The sequence below is a fragment of the Sitophilus oryzae genome, unplaced genomic scaffold (genome assembly GCF_002938485.1).
Source record: "Sitophilus oryzae breed Bouriz unplaced genomic scaffold, Soryzae_2.0 scaffold_125_pilon_pilon, whole genome shotgun sequence".
Lineage (NCBI taxonomy): Eukaryota > Metazoa > Arthropoda > Insecta > Coleoptera > Curculionidae > Sitophilus > Sitophilus oryzae.
Window position 1 is genome coordinate 1,134,669 of NW_022145904.1, and position 27,106 is coordinate 1,161,774.

The window sequence follows — 27,106 nt, forward strand, 5'->3', positions numbered from 1 at the left end:
GTTAAGTATTACGTCCCTGACCTCATTAAAACCCACATCTCCGAACTTGAATTCCTCATCCGGCAGATGAGTAATCCGAAATGGAATATCTTGTGTAGAACACTGTCCATTTCCGACCAAGACATCCGCCACACTAGAGAAAAAATCATTAAATGCATCGGGACCAATTGTCATTGAGATATTTTGTTTCTGCTTGTTTGCACGGTTGTTATTCACGATTTTCCAAATACTTTTTGACTTATTTGTTGAGTTAGAAATAAGTCTATCATTATATTCCCTTTTCGCGACTTTAATTGCCCTTCGATACTGTTTTTTAAAGCAGTTTCTATTGTCAAGCAGTTCTTGGGATGGGTATTGTTAATCATAAAATAATTAACTAGAAAGAAGTGTCAACTCTGTGTTAAATCGTGGAAACACGATACGCCACCGAAAGCCTTCGTTGTCGTCTGGAGAACTAACTTTCCAATTGACAGGTTGACATGATGGCTTAATTTTCATTTCCGTTTCCGGTTATTCAATAGCGGGCCCTCTTTCAGTTCAAATGTATTTTGTATTTTTTCTTTTCATAAATAAAACCAAAAAATAATTTATTCACATATATTTATTTGAAGTATGGAACAACGTGACTAAATAAACATAAAAATATAGAGGATTGTATTGTTTCAATACCAATTAGTTAATTATATGTACTTTTAACGTAAATTAGTTAAGGTATAAGCATGACTTACAGTAATTTGTAAATAAACACACGTATTCGCAGACTTCAAGGACAGAAAACGGACACAGGGACATGAAAACGGGAGCCTTATACAAAAACCTGAAAACAGAAAAACAAATTTTTTTATACTAAAATTAACAATCTAAAAATATCAATAGGTATAAAATATAAATATACTGTTTAAAAAAGCGTCCATTATTCCCAAAGAGACCTGGCTTATAAATCAAAAAGAAGCAAAAAGAGACTTTTAGTCGGATAACATAATCAGATTATCAGTCCGATTTATTGCATTATTGACAATAAATCGCACATATTGGAGATAAATGATGTTGGCTATAGTTAAAAATGATCTTACCTTGCTGTAAATTGTTTCCATTTTCAAAAAAATCGCCGATCAAAGAGATTATAACACCATTTTCTTGCATCTAAAAAATGTAAAAACAGTGTTTATTTACTACCTATTTTTCATATACATGGGACATACCTACTACGGCAGAAACGTCATTTTCTCCAGGATTCTTCATGTAATATATATTTTATATACTTTATTACCTTTATAATTATAAATTTCAGCCGAAATATTAAATTGAACTTCCAAAACGAAACTAAACGGAATGAATTAAAATGGCGTCGAATATTTTCGACACAATTTTCGAATGTGTTCTAGAACAAATCTGAAGTTGTCTCTGAAACTGAAATCTGTCAATTCTAAACTGTGAAGTTAGACAATAGTTAGACAAAAACAATGCTGTCCTTGTCTAGGCGGCCATACTTGTCGTGAGGAGAATGACAGGAATGACACTAATGACTGTTTCCAATTTTCCTATTTCACTGTCACCCCTATGTTGTTAATGTTATATTGGTATTGGTATTGTTATATGCAGATTAGGCAACATTGCTCGATGTCTTGCTTGATTGAAAGTTCACAAATGTCAAAATCACAGTGAAAAGCAAAAATTGAAAATGGCGGAGAAAAAGCGAAAAAGTAAACGTAAAGATGTAAGTTTAAAAAGTATTATTACGGCTGTAATCTCTTAAAGTCTTAAATCATCCATCCAATTCATATCGAAAGTAACTTTGAAATAAAATATATATTTTTTAATATTAAAGTGTTTTTACAGTTATGTTACAGATTAAAGTGACGTTGCTCTAATTGTAGATCCTAAACAGTTATTTTTTATTGCTTAGTTTGTTGTTTACTGTTTAATTTTATTATTCTAAGTTTGTATTTTGGGGAAAATACTTTTACATTACATATTAACATATTTCTTTTAAAGCTGTTTGTTTTAAAAATCAATTAGCTACAATTTCTTTCTCTTATTTGTATGCTAATGAATGATTGGTATTAAAAAATGTTAATGTTGTCATGGTCTAAATTTAGGAGTATATTCCTCCAGGTGAAGAGGCTTTGGATAAGCCTACAAAGGAAGAGTTTAAAATAGCATCATGGATGCGAAAAAATGTGCCCATAAAGAAAACAAAATTTTTGAATCATAATGTTGAATATTTTACTGGTAAGATATAGTACAATTAATTATATGGTATTATACAAAGTATAATTTATGTTTAATAGGAAAAAGGGCTGTTGATGCTCTTTTGGAGTCAAATTATGCTAAAGGAGACAATCCATTGTTTCATACGAGAGAAGACATTGTAAATTATCTGCATATACTTTTAGAACATAAGTTTTACCATCGTGCTCGTAAAGTTCCAGTATCTGAACAAGGTATATTAAAATAATTAGGTAAATCTTCATATTAAAATATTTAAGTTGTTTGATGAGTGGGTAAACATCTTAAGTAAACAATCTAGAGATTGAATACCAAACTGAATATATTTTTATCTTGAATTTAGAACTTAAGGCAAAAAAGAGTATTAAAAAGAAGGAACAGGAATCTGGAGATGAAGAGAAAAAATCAAAAGAAAAGGAACAAAACAAAGGCACTGATGCTGAGAACAGTGTAGCAGAAGGGAAGGATGCTTCTGAAAAGGTAATTAATCATTTAAATGCTTTAATTCACAAAATATAATTTTCTAATAACATTTCTAGCCAGAGAAGGAAAAACGGAAGAAGAAAATTAGGCTCGATATGCACAAAGATCAGAGGTTTGTGGATAGTTTGGACGCATATGTCTGGATTTATGATCCGATTCCATTTTATTATTGGATTATTGGTACTCTTTTAGTGTTGGGTGCTATCGGAGTATGTCTGTTTCCATTGTGGCCACCATCAGTCAGGTATTTTAACTATCATCTTATATCTTATACTAATAATTATTTAATATTGATTTTTCAAATCATATTATTTAAAGTAAAAGTTTCCACTTAATAACAATTGTTATTGAATAATATTTAAAGATAATAAGATACTACCAAAGATAAGAAGATGCTATCATCAATCTTTGGGTTATTTTAAAGCGCTTTCTTATTGTTATAATTTTAATTTATAAATTAATATGTTTTTGAGGAAAGTTATTGGACAATTTAAAAATGACTCTTTTGCATTGATTCTAAATAATTATTAGGTAGGCTCAATAATTTGTGGTTGTTTGTTTGATTGATTGTTGATTGTTGGTTTTTACATTTACACAGTCAATGTTAATAATAGTTGATAATACATATATACATATTTGTAATAAAAATGTGTTATTGTAATATCTATAAACCCACAGAAAAAGAAACCGTGCTATATTTAAAAAAAAAGAAAACCACTTTGTCTCAAAATTTACAATTGAACTGTTTACTTCCAACAAACAAATACCAACTAAAAAAGAATAGAGAAATGTAAAAATGTAATATAATATACATATTTCTAATAAAAAGAAAACATTTTAATGTATTATAATTTAATTCAAAAAGTAGTAAGTAGAAAAGTAAATTTAAACAAATTTCATAATTTGCTGGAAATCTGGAAACTATTAGGCGGGCACACACGAGAGGTATTTTCAAACGATCTGTCCCGCTGCTCGATCTGTCATTCCAATCCCGCCGATCTGGTCTGCGAGGGGATAGAATTTTCATTGCCTACTAACGGTAAATATCAAATCTCTCATTTTCTTAACGGGATTGGTCTGTGAAGGGACAGATCGGCTAGTTAGTTACAAATAGGGAATGCAATCCCGCACCAAAAACTCAATCCCGCAAGCCCGCGGGATTAAAGCAATCAATCCCGCGGTTTCGCAAAATTGCGGGATTGTAAACAATAAATGCTCTTCTTTTCTCTCTCCAATTTTGGGATGAGGTTTGGACTAGGTTTTAGACGCATCGATTATGATTAAAATGCTATGTGGTTTTCGAAAATATATTTAGCGAATTCTCGTATACAGAGTGTTTTATAATAGTGTACAAATTTGGTCAAGATTTTTTTTACCGAAAATTTACAATTTTTGAAAAATCGAAATTTTAACTATGTACGACTAATCTGTATTGAAATAAGAAAAAATAATTTGGTTTTTTTTTAAATTTTTTGTTTTAAGGAAAATACGAGTTTTTTTCGAAAAATATGCATTTATAGTCATACATTTGGTCCTAAATGGTACAAAAGGCATTGTACATTTTGCATAGGCCCACAATATACTGATACAGCGTGTATCTTATGGTGGGTTCATACAGCCAAATAAAATAAAATAAGAATAAAATAAAATAAAATAAGAAAGTTGGTTATATGGGATACCGTACATGCGTTCATACAGCCAAATAAAATAACAAATAAAATAAGAAGTCTTTATCTATTAACTTCTTGTTTTATTTTATGTGAAAACTTTGCGCACGCTTAATTCTAACCATGGATTATGATTAAAATGCTATGTGGTTTTCGAAAATATATTTAGCGAATTCTCGTATATAGAGTGTTTTATAATAGTGTACAAATTTGGTCAGTTTTTTTTACCGAAAATTTACAATTTTGAAAAATCGAAATTTTAACTATAGTAGGCAACGAATAAATCTGTATTGAAATAGTAAAATTAATATGGTGTTTTTTTTTTAAATTTTTTGTTTATAAGGAAAATACGAGTTTTCTTTTTCGAAAAATATGCATTTTTATAGTCATACATTTGACTGTATAAATGCACACAAAAAGAATTCCTTATTTCTTATTTTGCATATTCCACAATATTTTACTGGATACAACGTGTATCTTAAACTAGCTGAACAGAAATTTGGACCGATGTATACAGGGTGTTAAAAAATATATTTAATATTAAATAAATTTAAATTTTATTATAATTTATCTACTTATTTTATAAATAAAAGTATTATTCTGATGTTGAAGGTTTTTTTTCAATTTGTGTTAGTTATCTGCTTTTAGATACGCTCTATATCAATAATTTTTTGACATATGCAGAATGTACAAACCTTTTTGTACCATTTAGGACCATCGTATGACTAAAAATGCATATTTTTCGAAAAAACGTCGTATTTTACTTAAAACAAAAAAAATAAAAAACCGATCAAATTGTTTTTTCTAATTTCAATACAGAATAGTCGTACTTGGTAAAAATTTCGATTTTTTAAAAACTAAATTTGCGGTAAAAAAGATTCTTGACCAAATTTTCACACTCATAAAACACCCTGTATACGAGAATTCGCTAAATATATTTTCGAAAATCACATAGTATCTTAATCACAATAGATGCATCTAAAACCTGGTCCAAACCGCATCCCAAAATCTTTTTTAGTTCAAGAGATATTCAACTTTAAATTTACCCTAAAATTTTGCTTGTCTATATAATAATTATGTCCGGCAGTTTATTTGACGAAATTGTCCACAAGTACTAGTTAAATGCTTTTCTTCATTTAGTGTGCGAACACAGTGCAAGCAGGTTTGCCGCTTACCGGTAGTCGGCGCCAATCTGAGTACCTATTCTTGACATCGTTCGCAACTTTGCATATACGCATTACGTGTATTGTTATAAACAGGGTGTCCCAGAAATAAGTGCAAGTATTTTAAGGGGTGGTAAATCTCGATAAAAGAAACATATTTTCTCTTTATCGTTTTTCAAATAAGTCCAAAATAACGGAGTTATTTTACTTTGAAAATTTCCAAAAAAATGATTTTTTGCTAAAATTTTGAGAACCACCGGATTTTTCTGGATTTTCTTTCTTGTAAATTTAATACACTACCTATGTTGCCATATTATCAAGAAATTATTTTTTTTAAATAAAAACTAAAAAAAAATCCAAAAAATTCCGACTTTTCAAAAAAAAATTTAGCAAAAAAAACCTCATAGGCGTGTTTTGAACTATACTACCAGTTAAGTTAAAATACTTGCACTTATTTCTGGGACACCCTGTATATGGGTACATAGTAGCGCCGCGCCCGCCGCCTCGCGCTTATAACCTTGAAAAATTAAAGCGTGTTATCAAATCGGCTAGTTCACAGTGAAAGCAGGTAGGCGCCGTCAATCAGCGTTCATAGGCGTTTTATTTTATTTCTGCTTCTGCTCGCGCCGACTGCGCACAGAGTGTATTAAGAACTAAAAGTTGGCCAAAATTATGTTTTATGATTTTTTTGCTTTTTTGCTAGTAATATTAATTATTAGAGGAGAGGGTGTTAATATGGAATCCCATTTTGTTTTTCCTACACAATATTTTTTCCTCTACTCTGAAACCCTTTCCACCGATCATATAGGGCCATTCTGTGCAAAACCAAGCAATTGGATGAGGATGCTAGAACAAGAAAGTACTTTGTATATTATAGACGATATTTGAGCGAGGATGCGTGTTATAGGGTAAAGACTATTTCCTTTAAGAATCTATTTAAATCAATGTTTTTTTTGGCAGTGGCAAATATTGGCAAGATTTTTGTACATATTCCAAAGCTGGAGACTTTAAGCATTGAACGGATACTAATTTCCATGCGGAATATTGCCGAATAGTCTTACACCTTATAAAAATGCCTCTGATTTTTTAAATATAAAACATTATAAAGAAATAGAATAGAAGGAAACGTTACAAAATAAAAATATGCATAAAACAGGACTTGTCAGCTGGCTCTGTAACCATCATGACAGTTATTATAAACAATTTGCAAAAAAAGCACTACAAGCAGTTCCACTATTTTATAATCTGAGAAATATTCAGAATACACTCAAGATCATTCGTACTTACAACTGAAATATATTATTTATTTTCAACTTACGACTTAAAAAAAGCCAATAAACGTGCTTACATTTAGTATTTATAGATTTGTATTCAGTTAAGATAAAAAATGAAAATAAAAAAATATCACTTTTGGCCAGGTTTATAGACCAAATACCCCTATGTGTAGCGCCGGCGCGGCGTTTGAATATGGTTAGGTTAGGTTAGGTTAGTTAATCAGGTAAATTTCCTCTTAATTAACTACTTCCGAACCCTGCTCGCATCTCCGAAAAAGCCATATAACAATACACGTGTTGCATATACGCAAAGTTACGCATCACGTGTATTGTTATATGGTTATATGGCTGTTTCGGAGATGCGAGATGTGAGCGATATTTGAAGATGCGAGTGGTCAAGAATAGGTGCCCAGAGACGGCGCTGGTTGCCGGAAAGCAGAAACCTGCCTCCACTATGTTCGTACCCTTACGCACGCCAGAAATAAATCTAATAACTAACCTGTTTGTTTCACTTATTTTTAATGGCCAAGCCGTAAGGGGAATCCCCTGGTGTCGATCCCGCAGATCCCGCACGGTAAATCTCGCAAATTTGATCCCGCGGAATCACAGAGGGATCCCGCGTTTGCGGGATTGCATTCCCTAGTTTCCCTCAACATTCCCTCAAATTTTGAAGGGAGTGAACTGCGGGTTAGATATTTTATACTCGCATAGTTTCAGCAGATTTTCGGTAAAAGATGGAGAAGGAAAAAAAGTGGCATTATTGGGATGTGTATGCCAGAATTTGTGAAAAAAAAAATGATAAAAAAATAAGTCAATCTAAGTGAAAAAAAATGGGTTCAAGAAAGACAAAAGTATGGGAATAGATATAGAATAAATATACTTGAACTTAAAAAATGAGAAATTTTAAAAATTATCTGCAAATGAGTACTTCAAATTCTTGTTAAAATGTTTACAAGCTCTTGTAAAAAAACTAACTACAAAAATATGAAAAACACGAAGGCAAAGGATCTCACTCCACAGCGCACACTAACAGGCAGATATTTCAAACGATTTATCCCGTCGGTACAAAACCCTCAAAGATTCTAACCTTTCAACTGGCCGCTACCGTTAGAGAGCACTAACGTGCGGGTAAGGAAGGATTGATCAGTGACACAGGACAAATCTGCGAAAAATACCTGTCGTGTATGGCCGGCTATTGCGCGCTGTAATGATTAGGAATTTTTGATGTCTTTCTTCAGTTTTCACAATTATGTCATTATATTTATTGCTCTATACCGGGTGCGTCTCAAAAGTGGCCCACCCCTATAACTTTTTTTATTTTTTCAGATAAAACAAGGAGATTTGGTATGTTAGTATATGACATAAATTAGGATTGATTGACATAATCAACTGTTTTCGGTCACTTCCGGTTTCCCCGGAAATGACTACTTTTGATTTTTAAATGACACCCTCGGTATTTTTTACTTTGTTCAATAGAAAATGGCACTCTGAATAGAATGACGTATCATATGTCAACTTTTGACATTTTTGCATATGGTTTATTTGAAATTGTAACATGCGGTTCATAATGACAATTTGATTTGAAATACCAAGTGTGTGGTATCAAATTATTCCTAAAATTTGTGCATTAGCACCTGTGTTCCCTTTGAAAAAATTGAAATATGATTAAAAATACGATTTGGGCATCTTTTAACCGGTCAGGACAAGGCACTAAAAACATTAGACGATCAAATCTATTTTTCCAAGGCTTCTTGATTAAAAATTAGTGATTTTAACATAGCCATTGCACTCTAGATTGAAATTTAAAATACAATTTGTTTTTGAGCGAATATGTCAAAAGTTGACATATAATATGTCATTCGATTCAGAGTGAGATTTTCTATTAAATAAAGTAAAAAGATACTGAGGGTGCCATTTAAAAATCAAAAGTTGTAATTATTTCCGGTGAAACAGGAAGTGACCGAAAACAATTGAATACGTCAATCAATCCTAATTTTTGTACTAACATACCAAATCTCCTTTTTTTATCTGAAAAAATAAAAAAGTTATAGGGGTGAGCCACTTTTGAGACGCACCCGGTATTTTGAGGAAAGTTATTGGGCAATTGTTATTTAATTAAAAATGACTATTTTTGCATTAATTCTAAATAATTATTAGGTAGACTCAATAATTTGCTGGTTTTGTTTTATGGCATTATATTTCAAGTCCTGACACAATGTCTCTCCAGTTTTATACACTTTGTATAAATCCAATTATAAAATTAATATGAAATAATAAAGAATAATTACAGAAAAGCACTAAACGCATATTTCAAATTTGTTAAGAGAAAAGTCAACACTCCTTTTTTAGTTTTTTTTTATTCATTGATTATTAATTTCTTTCTTTTATTTAGATTGGGCGTGTATTACTTAAGCGTTGCTGCAGCTTGTATCCTTGTATCCATTATTGTTATGGCAGTAATCCGGTTCATACTCTTCTGTTTGATATGGATTGTAACTCTTGGCAGGCACCACTTATGGATTTTACCTAATTTGACGGAAGTTAGTATGAGTTTTTTACATACCATTTTTTATAGTAATATAAGTACCGTATGATCGAAAAAAACCAGCGTCCAGTTGGCTTGGAAATGACGATCGATGACATTTCCCATATAATTTTACATATAAAATGACAGCGATCTTCATTTCATAGCCATCGTTGAGCCGTTTTTATTCGATCATACGGTACTTGCACTGACGTTAAAATAATAAATATTAATTTATATTTTTAATCAAATAACGTTGTTGGTCGAAGGTAACGCTCGTCTACCATAATATACGGGGTGATCAACAATCATTGAAATAGTTGGTATTAATATTGTGTTAGAGGATTTTAGGATTAGTATTTACTATTGATGCTAGAACAGATTGTCATTCAGATTTTTTTAGTAAATTTATGCCAATTTATTGACGTCAATTTTTTAGCTTGTCTTTATCCTTTTGAAAATTTACAAGTTTTGACTTTGTTATTCATGAAGTCAACATATTTTCCGTTTAAAAAAAACTATTTTTGAAAACAACTATAGTGTTCGGCATGGAAAAGGAGCACTTATATAATCACGGCTTATTTTTATTCTGGCATTTAAAACAAGGTTAGAAATTGAACGTAATCGGCGAAGTAACTTTTAATCAATACAGAACCGCAATTTTGATCCCTATTTAATTATTTAATAAATAAACGTTCATTAACGCAGTGTGGGTTCATAATAAATGGAAATCCTCTAGCGAGGGGAAGGAGACACAACCCCACAATCTTTTTAAATTATTTGTTTTAAAAAATAAGTTTACCCCATTTAATACCCATTTGACCCCATTTACCATAATTTTACCCCAATTTTGCCCCATTACTTAACAAAAATTATTTTTTAAAATAAATAATTTAAAGATTGTGAGGTTGTGTTTCCTTCCCCTCGCTAGAGGATTTCAATCATTTAATTATTTATTAAATATCAGAAAAGTATAGTTCTACGATTTCAAAATATTGTTAACCAGGAAGTAACAAACTAAGATGGAAGCCCATAGAAAGGTTCATTTTTTCTTTTAAATTTATAAAAAATATGTACAGGGTGGGTCAAATTCGACGCTTTTTAATGGAAACACCCTTTTCTCTAGGAGATAGACAAAAACTAATATCGGTGTCTGGAGCTCAATTTTTGTCAAAAACATGCTGGTGAAAACCGCATATCGATATCTGTTACTGTTTCGGAGTTACGGGGTGTTTTTCAAAAATATGCATTTTTAACAAATCGCTGTAACTTTTTTGCCATGGAAAATTTTGTATTTTTATGAAAACATTTCCAAAGCACCTTTTTACGTAGAATTTAATGGTTTAAGTATAATGTTTTTAAAATTAATAATTTAAGAATTATGAACAGAAAATTTGATTTTTTATATGAGACACCCTGTATATCTTTAATTTATTGAAAATAATTTAAAATTACCTTTCTAAAAATATAACACACTTGATATTTTGCTCGATTCCTCTTCGAGATATAGAGTATACAAAAATTCGCCCGCTTTAAATAAGTAGGCTTTGAATGGCACCGGCTGTAATGCAAAAAAATTCTAGCTGTAAGCATCAATTAAAACGAAAATAATATTTGCTATGAGAGATGCAAAATTTTATAACAATTTAAAATATATTTAACCAACATCAACACATTTAAACTATATCTGATAACAATAAAAATAAATAGCAAACCAAGACATGAGATTTTGCTGCAGGTGTTCGACCGTCTTCTGTTATATCGACCATCTTCTGTTATGGACAGACGGGGCCGTTTCTGAACATTTCTCGCGGAATTCATTAACTCAGTAGGGGTGAAAGATACCCTCTCATAACTGCTAAGTATTTCTAATTCTTGTCTAGATTATACGGAAGAATAAGGAACCTTTATTCTTCCGCAAATATATCCATAGGATTAGATCCATGGGCACTAAGTCAGGTGGCCTCGACGGCCAACGGCTGGGATCTTGGTTAGCTATTCAATTATTCTTGAAATTGGCTGCAAAAATTTGCTGATAACTTCAGCGTTCTGAGGCGGTGACTCTTTTTGCTGGAAATATATGTTTTCGAGTTCCATTAAGGGCATATCAATAAGGGGTCCAAAGCCTACTAGTTAAAAGTGGCGAACTTTTAAAAAGTCTATATTTCGAAGGGGAATATAACAAAATATCAAGTGTGCTATATTTTTGGAAAGGTAATTTTAAATTCTTTTCGGTTAATAAAAAATATAGAGGGTGTCCCAAATAAAAAATCAATTTTTCTGTTGATAACTCTTAAATTATTAATTTTAAAAAATATATACTTTTACCATTAAATTCTACGTAAAAAGGTGCTTTGGAAATGTTCTCATAGAAATACAAAATTTTCCATAGCAAAAAAGTTATAGCGATGTGTTAAAAATGCACATTTTTGAAAAACACCCCGTAACTCCTAAACGGTAACAGATATTGATGTGCGGTTTTCACCATCATGTTTTTGATGAAAATTGGGCTCCAGACACCGATATTAGTTTTCGTCTATCTGCTATAGAAAAGGGTGTTTCCATTTAAAAGCGTCGAATTTGACCCACCCTGTACAGCTTCATACTTTTAATTTCAGATGTGTTTTATTGTGTATCTTGGTACCTCCCAACAAACACTTTTTTCAATTTAAACTAATTTATGATATTTTAATATGCGTGTGAATTTAAATATCGTCAAAAAATTATTAATATTATTTAATTTTTGGTCTGTGTGGACGCTATGTCTGCCGATAAATATTCGAAAGCTAACAGCCTATAAATATTTGAATTTCTTAAATTTATTACCAATCAAAGGAACAAAATTAGAATAGCCCACTATTTAAATCATTCAATCAATGTCGAAACGAGAAAAAATTATGAGAAGTGTATAGTCTGTCCCATGTCTGTCCAACGACAAGATCCTTGACAGTGATAGATGTGTCTGTCATTTTAATTACAAAGTAGTTTATTTTATTTTACAAAGAAATAAGTTGGTACAATGATTGGAACACATAGCAGGAAATTAATTATATTTAAACTTTAACTGACTATATAAATTAATATATTTAAACTTTGACTGACAAGTGATTACTTCAAAATATTGTCGTGATATTGTGAGAAAAATACTGTATAAAAATTTAATCGAGTTATTTTATTAAAAAAACGGTATGTGTTAATACAAAACAAACAAGAACAAAACACCACATACCCAAAAAATATAAAAAAGAACTATTTCTTACTTTCAAGCTTCAAGAAACTTCCCGCATTTATTATTATATTTATCAATATAACTTATGTACAAATACAAATTTGTAATAATCCACAGGAATAAATAAACCAAACTATTTTATTAATAATAACACTTACCGAATTTTATACCTTAAAGGTTGATTAATTAACTTTAATCTTAATTTTTTTGAACCAGTACCTTTTGACATTATTTTTCTGCAGTACCTACTAAAATCCATTATTTACCTATCGTGTGATGTCGATATTTTACAGCTACTCCAGTTTTTAGTATATGTTTAGTACAATCCTTGTACCATAAACGAGATGCACTTATCTACGACGAGATGGTATACAAACTTTATTGATGGTAACTTTATTGGTTTATAAGACTTGTGTTCTGGGGTTACAGTTAATTTTCCCTCGATTTTTCCTCCACTTGACTTCAAAAGACACAAAACACACGTAATAACACGAATCAAAATGCATCATCTTCCAAAACGCAGGGTATTTGACATAAGTTGACACAAAATTATAACCTATAATTTGGCAAGACTTTGACAGGATTCAAAAATCTAAAGCGGAGTTCATACGCATCGGTGTCCGTTTGTCGTTCATCGTTCCGTCAAACCAATAAAATTAAAATATGAACTGTCATTTTTAAAATAAACCAAAACTGGTTAAAAACAACAAGAGACGACGCATGACGGATTTATATTTAAACCCATCCATAGTTAACTTAAAAAATATTAGAAACTTTTTTTAGTAAAATAAATAGATTGGTATGGGACGTCATCTGCTTTTTTTCTGTCATCGTCTGTCGAAATCTTGCCTGAGAAAAAAAAACAGAGTATATATAATGGCATTTTAACGGTTTTGTGTATTGATATTTCTTTCAGGATGTTGGAATCTTAGCTTCCTTCTGGCCTCTATACAAATATGAATACAGGGGTCCCGGATCATCTAGTGCAGATAAAAAGAAGAAGAAGAAAAAGAAAGATAAGGATTCGGATGCCGAAGAAGACAAAGAATCAGAAGATGGCAAAGAGAAATTGGAGAAGGGCGTGGAAACTCTCGGCAGTGAAGAAGGAAAAAAGTAAATATGAATATTATCATTGTTTCTATAGTCTGTTCAACGACAAAATCCTTGACAATGATAGACCTCTCTGTCATTTTAATTTCAAAGTAGTTTATTTATTTTACAAAGAAATAAGTTATATATAGGTATAATAGGAATTCAATATATTTAAAATTTTAGTGACAAATGATTACTTCAAATATTATGAAAAAAAATGTATAAAACTGAAAAAAAATATGAAAATTATTTTATTTAAAACCAATATTTTAGGGTGTGTGTTAATACAAAACAAACAAAGGTATGTGTTAAACAAAAAACCACATACAACACAAAATCCATAAAAACAACCATTTCTTACTTTCAAACTTCAAGGAACTTCCTGCATTTATTATTATACAGGGTCCGGCAATGGTGCGTCGGGCATCTGTAGCTCCTGGCAAACCAAATAAAAAACTTAGGAATTTTGTTCGAATGTAGACCTAAAGTATGTACAAGGATGTATTTCAAGAAAATAGTTTAACTTCTCTAGGGTGGCTCAAAAAGTGTGAGTGCATCAGGATTATTTTTTTAAACGGAACGCTCTGTATATTATTGCATTTTTGGCTTCCTTTTAGATCACTTTACATAACCCTAAGATATGAGTAAACATATTTCGATAGTTTCAGAGATATTAATAAATACATAAAAAATATATATTTTTCAGCCTTTCTCAAAAAAATATTAAAAATACAAGAATAGTCATGAAATTAAAACTATATTAGGTATTTACTTTAGATGGTTTGAACTTACTTTGCCGTAAATATGGTCATCGTAAATCATACAGGATGTTCAAAATTCTACGCCAAACTTTCTAAAATATAAAATAATATTTCTCCTTTTTTTGAATGGAACACCATGTATATTATTTTTTCAATAGAAGGAGAATTAAAAAATGAAATTTTTTTGTATTTCATATGGTATTTTCCACAGTAAATTTGTATCAAAGCCACCCAGTGATTTTTCTCTCGTATTTTACCGTTGAAAGAGCCAAAAATGCAATAATATGCAGGGTATTCCATTTAAAAAAAATCATCCCAATCCACTCACACTTATAGACAAGATGCTCAAGTTTTTTATTCTAGGAGCTACAGATGCCCGACGCACCATTGCCGGACCCTGTATTTATCAGTATAACCTTATGTACAAATAAAGTCTTAATATTGCACAGGAATAAACAGAACACAGAATAAGTAAAACAAAATATTTCGAACTGAAAAACACTGCAATTTATACCTTTTGACCTTTATTTGTTTATTTATTACTTTATTTGTTTATTTATTAATTGACTTTATTTGTTTATTTATTAACGAGTCGTTGTAATTTTCCCTATAGCTTGTAAATTTTTAAGTGCAGGTTAGAAACACTTGCATTTTTGGTAAAAATAAGCGGAACTGAGTTGGTGTTCGACAGTGGTCGCGCTATTAGAACTCTGAATTCAAAAATCGATATCTCGGAATCCGTTAGAAATAATTGATTTTAGTTTTTTTTTCAAAAACTCTCTTATAATTTATGCTATATTTTCTTCGCATACTGTCTATGTGAAAATCTTTATAAATAAAAAGTTATATGATTGCTGAAAATTGATATGCACTAAAACTAAAAGCAAATGGACGTTTTTTTTTAAATTTTAAATGAAGAAAAAAACAAGCCTATTGAATTTTTCTCATTTAAACATCTTGTAAAAGATCCGAACCTCAAAATAAAAAAATAGTTTTAATATATAAAGTGGTTTTTGAGTTATCGCGTGTTATGTGTTAAAAAGTTGAGTTTTTAAATTATCACGTTATAAAAAAGATGGACACCCTAACGATATATCCTTATAATTCCATTTCAGATGCTCGGAAACATATCTAATGATTTTATCTAGTTATTTTTTCGAAAAAAAAAGTATTTTAAAAATAAGCGGTTTACGATCGTGATTTTACGTTACTTGATAGGGAAAGGCGTACCGGAGAAATGTGGCAACGCCGCAACAGCACACTGTCGCATTTCTCTCACTCTGACTTAATAAGATCCCTTTGTGATTTACTTCTACACATGTAAATACCGACCCAAAAGTAAGAGTTACCAGCACGGTATACCCTGCTGGCAAGCGAAACCTTGGGTCGGCGTTTACATGTGTAGGAGTGAATCACTACGGCAATCTAGTAAGTCGGAGAGAGCAAAAATACGAAGTATTTATTACATAATCACTTAATTTGACGCTAGATTTCATGCGCTTGGAAAAATACTTGCCTTATTCTGTCTTTATTCAGTACATCTTATTTTACTAAGTATGTTGACCGTACTCTTCGTGCACACGAAAATCGGCACCTAAGACCAGAAATGCCGACCCTTAGTATAAACCCAATCATAGTTAACGTAAAAATTATTAGAAACTTTTTTTACTGAAATAAATGGATCGGTATAGACGCCATCTGCTTTTATGTGTCATCGTCTATCGAAATCTTTCCTGAATCGTAAAACAGTATAGTTTTTTTATTATTTGCAAAATATTTATGATCAAATTATGGAGAATTGTATAGTGTATTTGTTATTTTTCTTGTAGATTACTTAGTTCTTTGGATGATAATCAGCTGGAAAATGAGGATGGCGCTGGATCGGAAAGCGAAACGGAATCTAAATCAAGTACCGGCAAAGATTTTGAAATTGTTGACCATAACGAACTGGAGGAGTCTTAAATAAAACTAGGGTAATATTAGGAAATTAGAGATAAATCGATAATACTGGTTGGAAACTATATGTATGTTTTATTTTGTTAAAGTGAAATATAAATTTTATTAACGAACTATTCATTTTACCACATTGAATATACATACCTTGACTTAGCACCTTCTAAAGTTACACATAAAATTTATATAGAAATATGTAATATTTATATGGGGTTTTTTTGAGGTTATGGAACAGAAAAGTGTTAGATTTTACATGGAATATATAATAGTCAGATTATATATTATTATATGTTAAAGATAAGCCGCACGCATATTTTATTTTAACAGATTCGCGTTTTAAATGTTTTTGTATATTTTTCTAGTTTAAAGATCTGAGAGGTATTGAAATAATGCGCTTTTTAGTATAAATTGCATTTATTTTTATCTTTGTAGTAATCTATTTCAGTTTTTAGTTACATGAAAATATATTAAAATAAAATTATATAAACTGCTTACATCTTTATTAGTTTAATTGATCCATTACTTGTTTAAGCATTTGGTTGCATAATGCGGCATATGGATTCAGTTCAATTAGCTGAAAAAAATAAGAGAAAATTATAAAAAATTCACTTTAAAATTTTAAAATTATGAAAAAAGTATGACATGAATTTAAAAGTAGAAAATGAGATGAATTTAAAAGTATGAAAGGTTTGATTGAAAATTGATATAAACATTTGTCAAAAATCATTTAATTTAGAAAAGAATCAGACAAATCTATTAAAAAAAAATAATTTTTACTGAATATATTTGTCTTTTTTTTCTATTTAAATAACAATTTTGGTATTCTTTTACGTCAGTTTTTAAAACAATTGTCAACTCGATAGAAATTATCCTCAATATTCATTTGAAAGGCTACCGGGACGCCATTTTTTTCGATCGTATGGTATATAATTGCTTCATATTTTTGTTTTTCATAGTCTATCTATAATATAAACGTATGTATGTATCTTTGAATAAGAAGACTCAGGAAGGAGCATAATGCTATCCATGTATTGGCATGGTGGGCGGAAAAAGGACTCTAGGGTGGGGATCCTTGACAGTTCTGTTTGACGATTCATTTAACACATTTGAATTTGATGTGAAATTTTGTGGATTTGTCAGTCTTTACGGAGCTTATTTTATGTTATTTATTTTTTATTCTACCACTGATAGTTGTATAAAGGTAGTAAATCTAGATGGAAATTGTGGCAGAACTTAAATTAACAGTGATACTATAGCGATTTATCAAAAAAGACTCTAAAATAGTTAGTTGTGTAGCGTGCGGCAAAAATCGAGTGAAATAATGGAACAACTTTTCGCTAGTAAGTGACTATATAATATACATACGTGTAGTAAACCGATCATTTATGAAATTCACTTAAATTAACTAATTATATATTTTTTTTCTTGCATTTTTGCTTTTATTTACTACTTGTCAAAGAATTTAGAGGTCCCCTGGCGAAAACTGCACATCGAAAATCAAAAAAAAGAAAATACTAACAAAAAAGACCAGTTTCAATATGTTGTTTTCAATAATAAAATTTGCTGATTATCCCGTATTTTTTAAAATATTAAATAAACATTTTGGTACTATTTGACGTTGCGGAGGAATTTTGACCACAGATGAACCACAGAATGCTTATTTTGACAGGTGACAGCGACAAATTCTGACAAGGTTAGGCAGTGTTGCCACTATATAAAGTCTATCGTTAATTGTGTATCGAAAATCAAAAAAAAATACCAAAACACACCAAAGACTAACCAACGCGATCAAAATACGCCGTAGGCGTATTTTGATCGCTGTTACCAACAACTCTAAATAAATAAAAAAATAAATTAGTCTATAATTAATAACCTTGGTTTGGAATTTCAACACACTCTGGCAACACCGCATTAAATGTCATTCAGAATATAAATATGGCGACTTCAATTTTGAACAACATTTACATTTTTATTCTGTATTTTTCTTAAAAGTAAGTAACTATCAAAAAATACATGAATTCCGCTCATAAAACACATTATTATTGACTTCTAAGTGGGTTGTTATGAAAATTTAGAAAAGATAGACATATTTAGCATGGGCAGTTTTAGTCATGGTAACCGAATTGGGATACGTCAATTTGACTTACCTGCTTCAGTAGCGTATCGGATGTTTATGGTTATAAATAATTATTATAACTTATCTATTTTTATTAGAATTTTATATTTTTATAACAAAATAACTACCAACATTTATTCACAATGTAAAATAAAAAAAAAATTATTGAGTCTACCCCACGTCTACCCTACATCATAATTTTACATTTTTTAAATAAAATTAGAACGGCACTGAGAAACCGGAATTTAAGTCGGCCATATTTGAGGCCTATCGCGGTGGACCTAAGATTTTTGATATGCTCCATCCTTAGTCTTTTTATTCAAAGGTATGTATATATATATATATGGATATATTTTTATGGTTACCTCACCTGAGATTTTGCAAATTTATTTCCCAATCTTGCAGCATTTTCAAAATCCTCCTTGGCCAGTTCAATTTTGTTATTACGCTTGTATAAAATACCTCGTTGGGTGTAGGCTTGTGATAAGGTTTTTTTGTGTTGATCTGTACATAGACTTATAGCAGTGGTTAAATCATTAAGTGCATCTAAAAATGTTATAATACATACGAATATACAAGGTTATAGTAGAACTGGTCTCCACCTAAAAAACTTATCTTATTAGAAATTTATAAATAAAATTTATATGAGAGTTAGACATACAGTTCATACAAAATAAACTTTTAGTCACGTGATTAAGCTTGACCGTCACAGTGTTGTCCACTTTTATATATTTTCTTTTAATCAAAATATTTTAGGAAACAAAAATAAATTAATTATAAATATATAAGCAGTTATTAGTTACATCAACAAAACTCACCTCCTTAACAGCACTTAAGGGAAATTAAGGACCATTATTACCCCTTTCCCGTTCAAAATATTCTAATTAAGTTGCGATGAGTTTTTTGCGATAGTTTATGTACAAACTGTGTATTACGAGTTTTTAGTTTAAATAGTGTTGTGATACTTTTAGCTTAAATTTTTTACTAACACTAACTGTTCTTTTACAGCCTATTTTAGTGCATAATGTTTATTAGAATATTTTGAACGGGAAAGCGGTACTAATGGCCCTTTACGTCCTTTAAGAGTCGTTAAGGAGGTGAGTTTTGTTGGTGTAGATAATAACTGTTTATATTTATAATTAATTTATTTTTGTTTCCTAAAATCTTTTGATTAATAGAAAATATGTAAAAGCCGGCAACGCTGTACCGGTCAAGCTTAATCAGGCGACTGATAGTTTATTTGTTATGATTTTCGTAGAGAAAAACAGAAATGAGAAAAAGTTCTATTTGAAACATTTTTCTTTCGCAATGATACCGGGTGGCGTATTTTGAAAGGCTCTAATGCTACAGCACGCCTGCATATGATTGCATGTGTCAGAGTGAGCAACTACGAGAGAGACGCCTGCATGTGCTGTACCGCTTGTGGGATTTTTAACCGCGCTCAGCGTTACAGCACATTAAATAAAATAAATGGTAATAAATCAAATATAATTCATGATTATGATCTTTATTGCTTACTAAACTTACTCATTAGTGTATTTTAGCATGCGGCAAGTTTGCTGCTATATTTTGTTTCAAAATTCTTTGCCGCTTAACCTGAGTTTTTCTATGCTGGTGCGATTTGGTGGTCTCCCAGATGGTACACGTCATGAACCCCTTGTGATGCCAGTGCGTATGCGACTGAGTGACGATGGTTGGACTTTAATCTTCCCGCCTTTTTTACTTTTTGGACTGACGTTTTGAAGGAGTAAATGAATTGTAAAGCTTCCTGTTTTGTGTAGATTTTTGACAGTTTAGGACTAATTGATATGAAAGCATTGGTATGGAGGCTTTCATCATCTCCTAGTAAGTGCAAAACTCTTTCAAATTCTACTTTTGCGCTGTTTCGAGCGCCGTGGTACTCAGTAATCTCCGTTTGTATTGGTGTTTGAGTTGAATTAGTATCATGGAGACTACTAAATTCAGAATCCAATGATTTAAAGGTTTTAGTTTGACAATGTGATTCGGTGTCCATGACGTCATAGTCAGCAGCAGAGTGTTGTAAATCCAAGAAAAAACTTTTAGGTGGACAGTTTGCCACATATGACTGTTTGCCAAGCTCGTATCTCGCCTCGGTTGTTATAGGAGGTGCGTTTGGAAGTAATGGTTCAAAATGTTTATAAATAAGAGCCTTAGATTACAGTTGAGGGTTGGAACCTTTGGTGTTACACAGCAAAATAAAAACACTAAATCACCACAATACACCAAAACACTTTTACTTTTACACTGGACGCGCGTTTCGCTAACCATGTTAGCATCATCAGCAGATGATTATAAGTTTATAATCAATCACAACCATAGATCCATTAATAGGATGGTGTAGCTGTTACTCTGGAAACTCGGGGGCATTCTGTAAACATCAGGCTCTTATTAAGCAAAATAAAAACACTAAATCACCACAATACACCAAAACACTTTTACTTTTACACTGGACGTGCGTTTCGCTAACCATGTTAGCATCATCAGCAGATGATTATAAAGTTTATAATTAAGATTATAAAGTTTATAATTAAGATTATAAAGTTTATAATCATCTGCTGATGATGCTAACATGGTTAGCGAAACGCGCGTCCAGTGTAAAAGTAAAAGTGTTTTGGTGTATTGTGGTGATTTAGTGTTTTTATTTTGCTTAATAAGAGCCTGATGTTTACAGAATGCCCCCGAGTTTCCAGAGTAACAGCTACACCATCCTATTAATGGATCTATGGTATAGCGTACACTTTCTGTTTCTGTAGTTGTACTAGGAACAGAGTAAGTCCCATCCCACTACAATTATCGAATATGATACAAGTGAAAATTCAACCTTAGTTTGGCAACAGATTATGTTACAATTCGATAATTATTGCGAATTATGTGCTGTAACGCTGAGCGCGATTAAAATCCCACAAGCGGTACAGCACATGCAGGTGTCTCTCTCGTAATTGCTCACTCTTACACACGCAGTCATATGCAGGCGTGCTGTAGCATTAGAGCCTTTCAAAATACGCTACCGGGTGCGTCTAAAAAGTGGCTCACCCCTATAACTTTTTTATTTTCTCAGATTAAAAATCGAGATTTGGTGTATTTATATACGACATAAATTAGAATTGATTGACGTATTCAATTGTTTTCTGTCACTTCCTGTTTCACCGGAAATTACTACAACTTTTGACTTTTAAATGGTACCCTCTTTGTTTTGTTGCTTTATTCATTAGAAAATGATACTCTGAATAGAATGACATATCATATGTCAACTTTTGACATTTTTGAATATGATTTATTTGAAATTGCAACTTGCGATTCATAACGACAATTTGACTCGAAATACGAAGTGTGGGGTACCAAATTATTGACAAAAAATGCTTTTTCCAAATATGCTAATGAGCCACCCTCGTTTCATTTGAAAAAAATAAATATGATTAAAAATACGATTTGGGTATCTTTTAACCGGCCAGGACAAGACACGAATAACATTAGAATATCAAATCTATTTTTCCAAGGCTCCCTGATTAAAAATTAGTATTTTTAACACAGCTATGCCACTCTAGATTGAATTTTAAAATGCAATTTGTTTTTGAGCGAATATGTCAAAAGTTGACATATTATATGTCAATCTATTCAGAATGTTTTATTTCTATCGAATAAATTAAAAAATACCGAGGGTGCCATTTAAAAATCTCAAATTGTACTCATTCCCGGTGAAACAGAACGTGACTAAAAACAATTGAATACGTCAATCAATCCTGATTTATGTCATACTAACATACCAAATCTCGTTTTTTATCTGATAAAATAAAAAAGTTATAGGGGTGAGCCACTTTTGAGACGCACCCGGTATATTGAGGTGTCTCAAATTGCAAAATTTTCAAAAATACCCTGTAGCTCCGAACATTATAGGCTTTGAACATTTTGTTTACAGCATCTTCCGTTTGCCACAAAAGTATGAGAGGTTTGTACAAACCGCATCCTCATCTTGACGGAGATACCGCATGATTTTAACCAGAATGGGACATCCTATGGACACCCTGTACAGTCATTTACGAAATGCATAATGACGTAAATTTAACAATTATTTTGAAGACATTTTTATTTACGTAAGCTAACTTGTGTAGTCGAATTGCAAACTTTGGGAATGTGGCCAAAGTTATATGACAAATTACAGTTCATATCAAATAAACTTTTAGTCATGTAATTAAGTTTGACCGGCACGGCGTTGCCTACTTTTATATATTTTCTTTTAATCAAAATATTTTAGGAAACAAAAATAAATTATTTATAAATATATAAACATTTATTATTTACATCAACAAAACTCACCTTCTTAACAGCACTTAAGGGAAATAAAGGGCCATTACTACCGCTTTCTCGTTCAAAATATTCTAATAAAGTTGCGATGCGTTTTTTCAACTATTAAACTATCTTGTACCGGGTGTCCCACTAAGAATAGCTCTCGGCTGTATCTTGGAAAGTATTAGCCGTAGGGTTTACGGAAAAAAATATTCATGACTAAAGGGGCTATGAGAAATTGCTGGAAATTATTTTCAAGTTTGTAGAACGACCGCTAGGGGGCGCAACTGCAACAGAAAATATGAAAATGGAGTTTTTACACAATTTTGCCTAGATAAGGTGTACTATAAGTAATAGCTTCATAATCTTCAGTAAATTTTGAATATTTTTTGTTAGAGCCATTTTCCCCTATCTACCAAATAAAGTGGTGGGGGAAGTATCTACCAAATAAAGTGGTGGGGGAAGGTTAGATCTCTTTTTATTTAAATATTAATAACTCTGGACTGGATGATCGGAATCCAACAAGCGAGGGCTCGTTTAAAAGAGCGTTTCCTACTCTATGTTGTACCATATAAACAATAATAATAAGCTTTTGAACGTAGACGCTAGGGGGCGTTGTCTAACAGTTTAACAAACATTGCGCGTTTTTTCAAAAAAATTAAATGCAATAGGATATGTAATTTTAGCAGCTGATAGTAAAGTGTAGTAAAAGCTTAAAGTCAGCCAAAACCGCATCTTGATATCTTCTTTCAAACCGAAGATATTAGCAAAATTATAATAAATACCAAGAAATAAGCCCTTAATTACCTTATTTTTACAACACGGTATCTGTAGCCCTCTTAATTATACCCATTCTGACAAAAAAATAAGATAGAAACAGTTAGTTTATTTTAAAATCGACGAAATACCAGAATACCAGAGGTATTAATATCTAATAATAATTAAGATATTAATAACAGTGAACAAGAAACGATGATTCAGTGAAGTCATGGTAGGCTTTGGAAAAAAGTTGATTTTGACGTAATAGCTTTGGTAATAGTATAAACGTCAAATTGTTATTAGATCAATATTTTGATAGTCTTATCAGTGTTTTTTATCTTTTGATTGCTTTTTCAAAATGCCAACAACTTCAACTATTTCAAATAATAAAGGCATTTTGAAAAAGCAATCAAAAGATAAAAAACACTGATAAGACTATCAAAATGTTGATCTAATAACAATTTGACGTTTATACTATTACGTCAAAAGCAACTTTTTTCCAAAGCCTACCATGACTTCACTGAATCATCGTTTCTTGTTCACTGTTATTAATATCTTAATTATTAGATATTAATACCTCTGGTATTATGGTATTCTGGTATTTCGTCGATTTTAAAATAAACTAACTGTTTCTATCATATTTTTTTGTTAGAATGGGCATAATTAAGAGGGCTACTGATACCGTGTTGTAAAAATAAGGCAATTAAGGGCTTATTTTTTGGTAATTATTATAATTTTGCTAATATCTTGGGTTTAAAAGAAGATATCAAGATGCGGTTTTCGCTGAATTTTTAAGCTTTTACTACTCTTTACTATCAGCTAAAATTACATATAGTATTGTATTTAATTTTTTTGAAAAAATGCGCAATGTTTATTAATTGTAAGACAACGCCCCCTAGCGTCTCCGTTCAAAAGCTTATTATTATTGTTTATATGGTACAATATAGAGTAAGAAACGCTCTTTTAAACGAGCCCTCACTTGTTGGATTCCGATCATCCAGTCCAGAGTTATTAATATTTAAATAAAAACAGATCTAACCTTCCCCCACCACTTTATTTTGGTAGATAGGGGAAAATGGCTCTAACAAAAAATATTCAAAATTTACTGAAGATTATGAAGCTATTACTTATAGTACACCTTATCTAGGCAAAATTGTGTAAATAAATAAATGCGGCAACTTGACATTTTTTACAGCAGAGCTACTACCACCTGAATCCACAGCGCGAAATATAAATTCCAGTTAGTCAGCTTGGCGCCGAATATGCGTCCATGGTTGGCAACAATGAATTTAAAAATCGCGCCCTCGATTACGTAACTAAAAGTTTAATTGATATCAAATATACCTAGATACATTTTTTATCACCTCAATAAATATTATTAAATTTGCCAAGTAGATCGAATTCAATTTAATATTTAAGTACTCACCATCAAATTGCCTCAAATATTGTAGTATGTGTGCTCTATTGTTATACAACGAAGGTCGGTTTGGTGTCGCATCAATTGCGCTATTTACGAGTTTTATAGCTTCTTGAAGTTTTCCTTGCTCTGCCAGTTGTATAGCTTCTAGTTCCATTTGCTTTGTTTCCAAATTTTTGGCGGTGCATTCTTCACTATCTTATAAATAATATCAAGTATACTCGTAGTTAGTTATAGTTTCTCTTTAAGTTAATAAAACAATTACAGAAAAAGTACGTATCATATAAGATTTTTGTATTAATCAGTTTAGAGAAAATGACTTCTGCGTTAGTTTTTGCATTGAATTGGATTAGATGCGACATAGTTTCTTGTTTTTATTTAAATTGACTCTTTCTGTGCATGAATACTTTCTGTGCATCTTACCTTGAATATCGACATTATTGGTAATTTCGGCTTCTCCAATAGGCAAGTTTGGATTAAAAATACAATTTAGGACGGCTTTATCGTGATCACTCAACTTCTCCATTTTAAATGTGAATTAAAAATAAGGCGATAGGTAGTTTAAGAGATTATCAGATTTATTTTATCATGATTTACATAAACATATGCAGAAACTTGTTTACTGTTTTTAGATGGCTTTTATAAAACAAGTTCCGTAATAAATAAAATTTGAATATGTTAACATTTTTATTAGTAATAAGTTTATTGATATAAAATGGTAGATGTATTTCTAAATATATACGTAAAAGGTAAAATTAACAAATTTCTTTATAAAAGTATATTTATAAATTATCTTTATATATTATTTAATAAATCTGTAATATTTATTTCATAAAAGTGATTCTGAGAATCATATTTTATTAAAATTGTAAGTTATTTTAATTTCTGAAACTTGATTTTTGCATTTTAATTAAACATTATTAATTACCTTATTTAAGTCGCAGTATATTAGTTTTTAAAATTTTTATTTAACTGTTATTACATAAACTGGATAGACAATTATTAGCGGTACCGTCGATGCACAGAGTTTTTAAGTTTAAATATATCTTTTGAGTACTTGAACTTGATAAAAAAATCCATGTTTGACTATACGTGGTTTGTTCCCACGAGCATCCAAACCAGTCAAAAACTTGTTAAATGTAAGGTTTGTTCCAACCAACATTTCTGGATCGTTTCGAAATCGTGGAAAAATGGAGAATCAGAATCCAGTAATTGTTGGTAAGTGTTGTTTCAACTGTATACTCACTAACTCACTTACCTATCCTCTCTTTTATGATCCTGTTATTTCATTGCATTGGTAGAATCTTTGAACATTATTTTATAAATAAAAAAAAAATTAAAATTTCCGAACGATTTACTCCACACAAACTCACAAGCAAAAGTAAAACGCACACGTATTCGAATTTGTAAAAAATAACCAAGACAGAAGCATCAGCCGGACGCCGGACTAGAATCAGCTGTTAAAAATCGATAATCCCTGCCAATATGCTTTATTGCGCAAATCAACCCAAACAGTTCTCAACTTGGACCATGTACAAGAACGATAAAGTAATAGAATTGCTCATCCTCATACGACGTACGTTCGCCTCTTCCCGCGCTTCAGTTGACAGTTGTGACGTCATTGTAGTCCTTGTCATGATAGTGTGTATTTTTAGTTGCCTATGGTAAACTTATAAAAATAACAGCTGAGAAATTTTGAGTTAATTATTTTGTCAATTTTAAATGTGAAAAAGGTGTCTTTAAAGTTTTTAGAGCTATAGAGTGTATAAATACGTTCATTTTGTGTTGTGGATTGTGACAAAGTGCTTACTAAGTGCCTACGATATTGTTTATTAATTATTTTAAAGCAAAATATGGAAGTACTCTAAAAAGAATGCTTGCAAAAGGTGATGTTGGGAACTGCTGTTCTTAAAAATGCATTATCCGAGTATTTAATACGATTTATACAGTTAATTTTCTATACTGCATACATATAAGGTGTTTAAATAAATAAACTAAATAATGAACGTATTGCATTCGGCAACTAATAATGCACGTGTGTGTATTATTGGTTGCCGGATAAGGACTAATAACCATGACAAGGACTACAATGACGTCACAAAGCGAGTAGTTTTCGCATGCACCTGGCACCTGG

General features: G+C 31.1%; 2 protein-coding genes across 2 annotated transcripts; one reads left to right on the forward strand and one right to left on the reverse strand.

Moving 5' to 3' along the window:
• The first annotated feature begins 1,609 nt into the window (after positions 1-1,609).
• LOC115874263 (translocation protein SEC62) lies at positions 1,610-16,866 on the forward strand. The gene is made up of 8 exons (XM_030889363.1): positions 1,610-1,717; positions 2,100-2,232; positions 2,292-2,444; positions 2,573-2,709; positions 2,769-2,956; positions 9,209-9,356; positions 13,486-13,682; positions 16,252-16,866. The coding sequence occupies exons 1-8, from the start codon at positions 1,682-1,684 to the stop codon at positions 16,382-16,384; spliced, it is 1,125 nt and encodes a 374-aa protein (XP_030745223.1). The 5' UTR covers positions 1,610-1,681; the 3' UTR covers positions 16,385-16,866.
• LOC115874264 (tetratricopeptide repeat protein 36 homolog) lies at positions 16,815-25,633 on the reverse strand. The gene is made up of 4 exons (XM_030889364.1): positions 25,396-25,633; positions 24,982-25,170; positions 18,862-19,037; positions 16,815-16,949 (listed from the first exon to the last, which is right to left on the reverse strand). Exons 1-4 carry the CDS (start codon positions 25,496-25,498, stop codon positions 16,878-16,880), a joined length of 540 nt encoding a protein of 179 aa, XP_030745224.1. The 5' UTR covers positions 25,499-25,633; the 3' UTR covers positions 16,815-16,877.
• Positions 25,634-27,106: the final 1,473 nt, after the last annotated feature.

Bases quoted from the DNA above. Each gene is read 5' to 3' on its own strand.
- LOC115874263 (XM_030889363.1), top strand. From the start codon at position 1,682: ATGGCGGAGAAAAAGCGAAAAAGTAAACGTAAAGAT. The intron at 2,957-9,208 runs GTATTTTAACTA...TCTTTTATTTAG, and splicing joins TTGTGGCCACCATCAGTCAG to ATTGGGCGTGTATTACTTAA. The intron at 13,683-16,251 runs GTAAATATGAAT...TTTTTCTTGTAG, and splicing joins GGCAGTGAAGAAGGAAAAAA to ATTACTTAGTTCTTTGGATG.
- LOC115874264 (XM_030889364.1), bottom strand. From the start codon at position 25,498: ATGGAGAAGTTGAGTGATCACGATAAAGCCGTCCTAAATTGTATTTTT. The intron at 25,171-25,395 runs GTAAGATGCACA...ATTATTTATAAG, and splicing joins CAATAATGTCGATATTCAAG to ATAGTGAAGAATGCACCGCC. The intron at 19,038-24,981 runs GTGAGTACTTAA...TAACATTTTTAG, and splicing joins ATATTTGAGGCAATTTGATG to ATGCACTTAATGATTTAACC.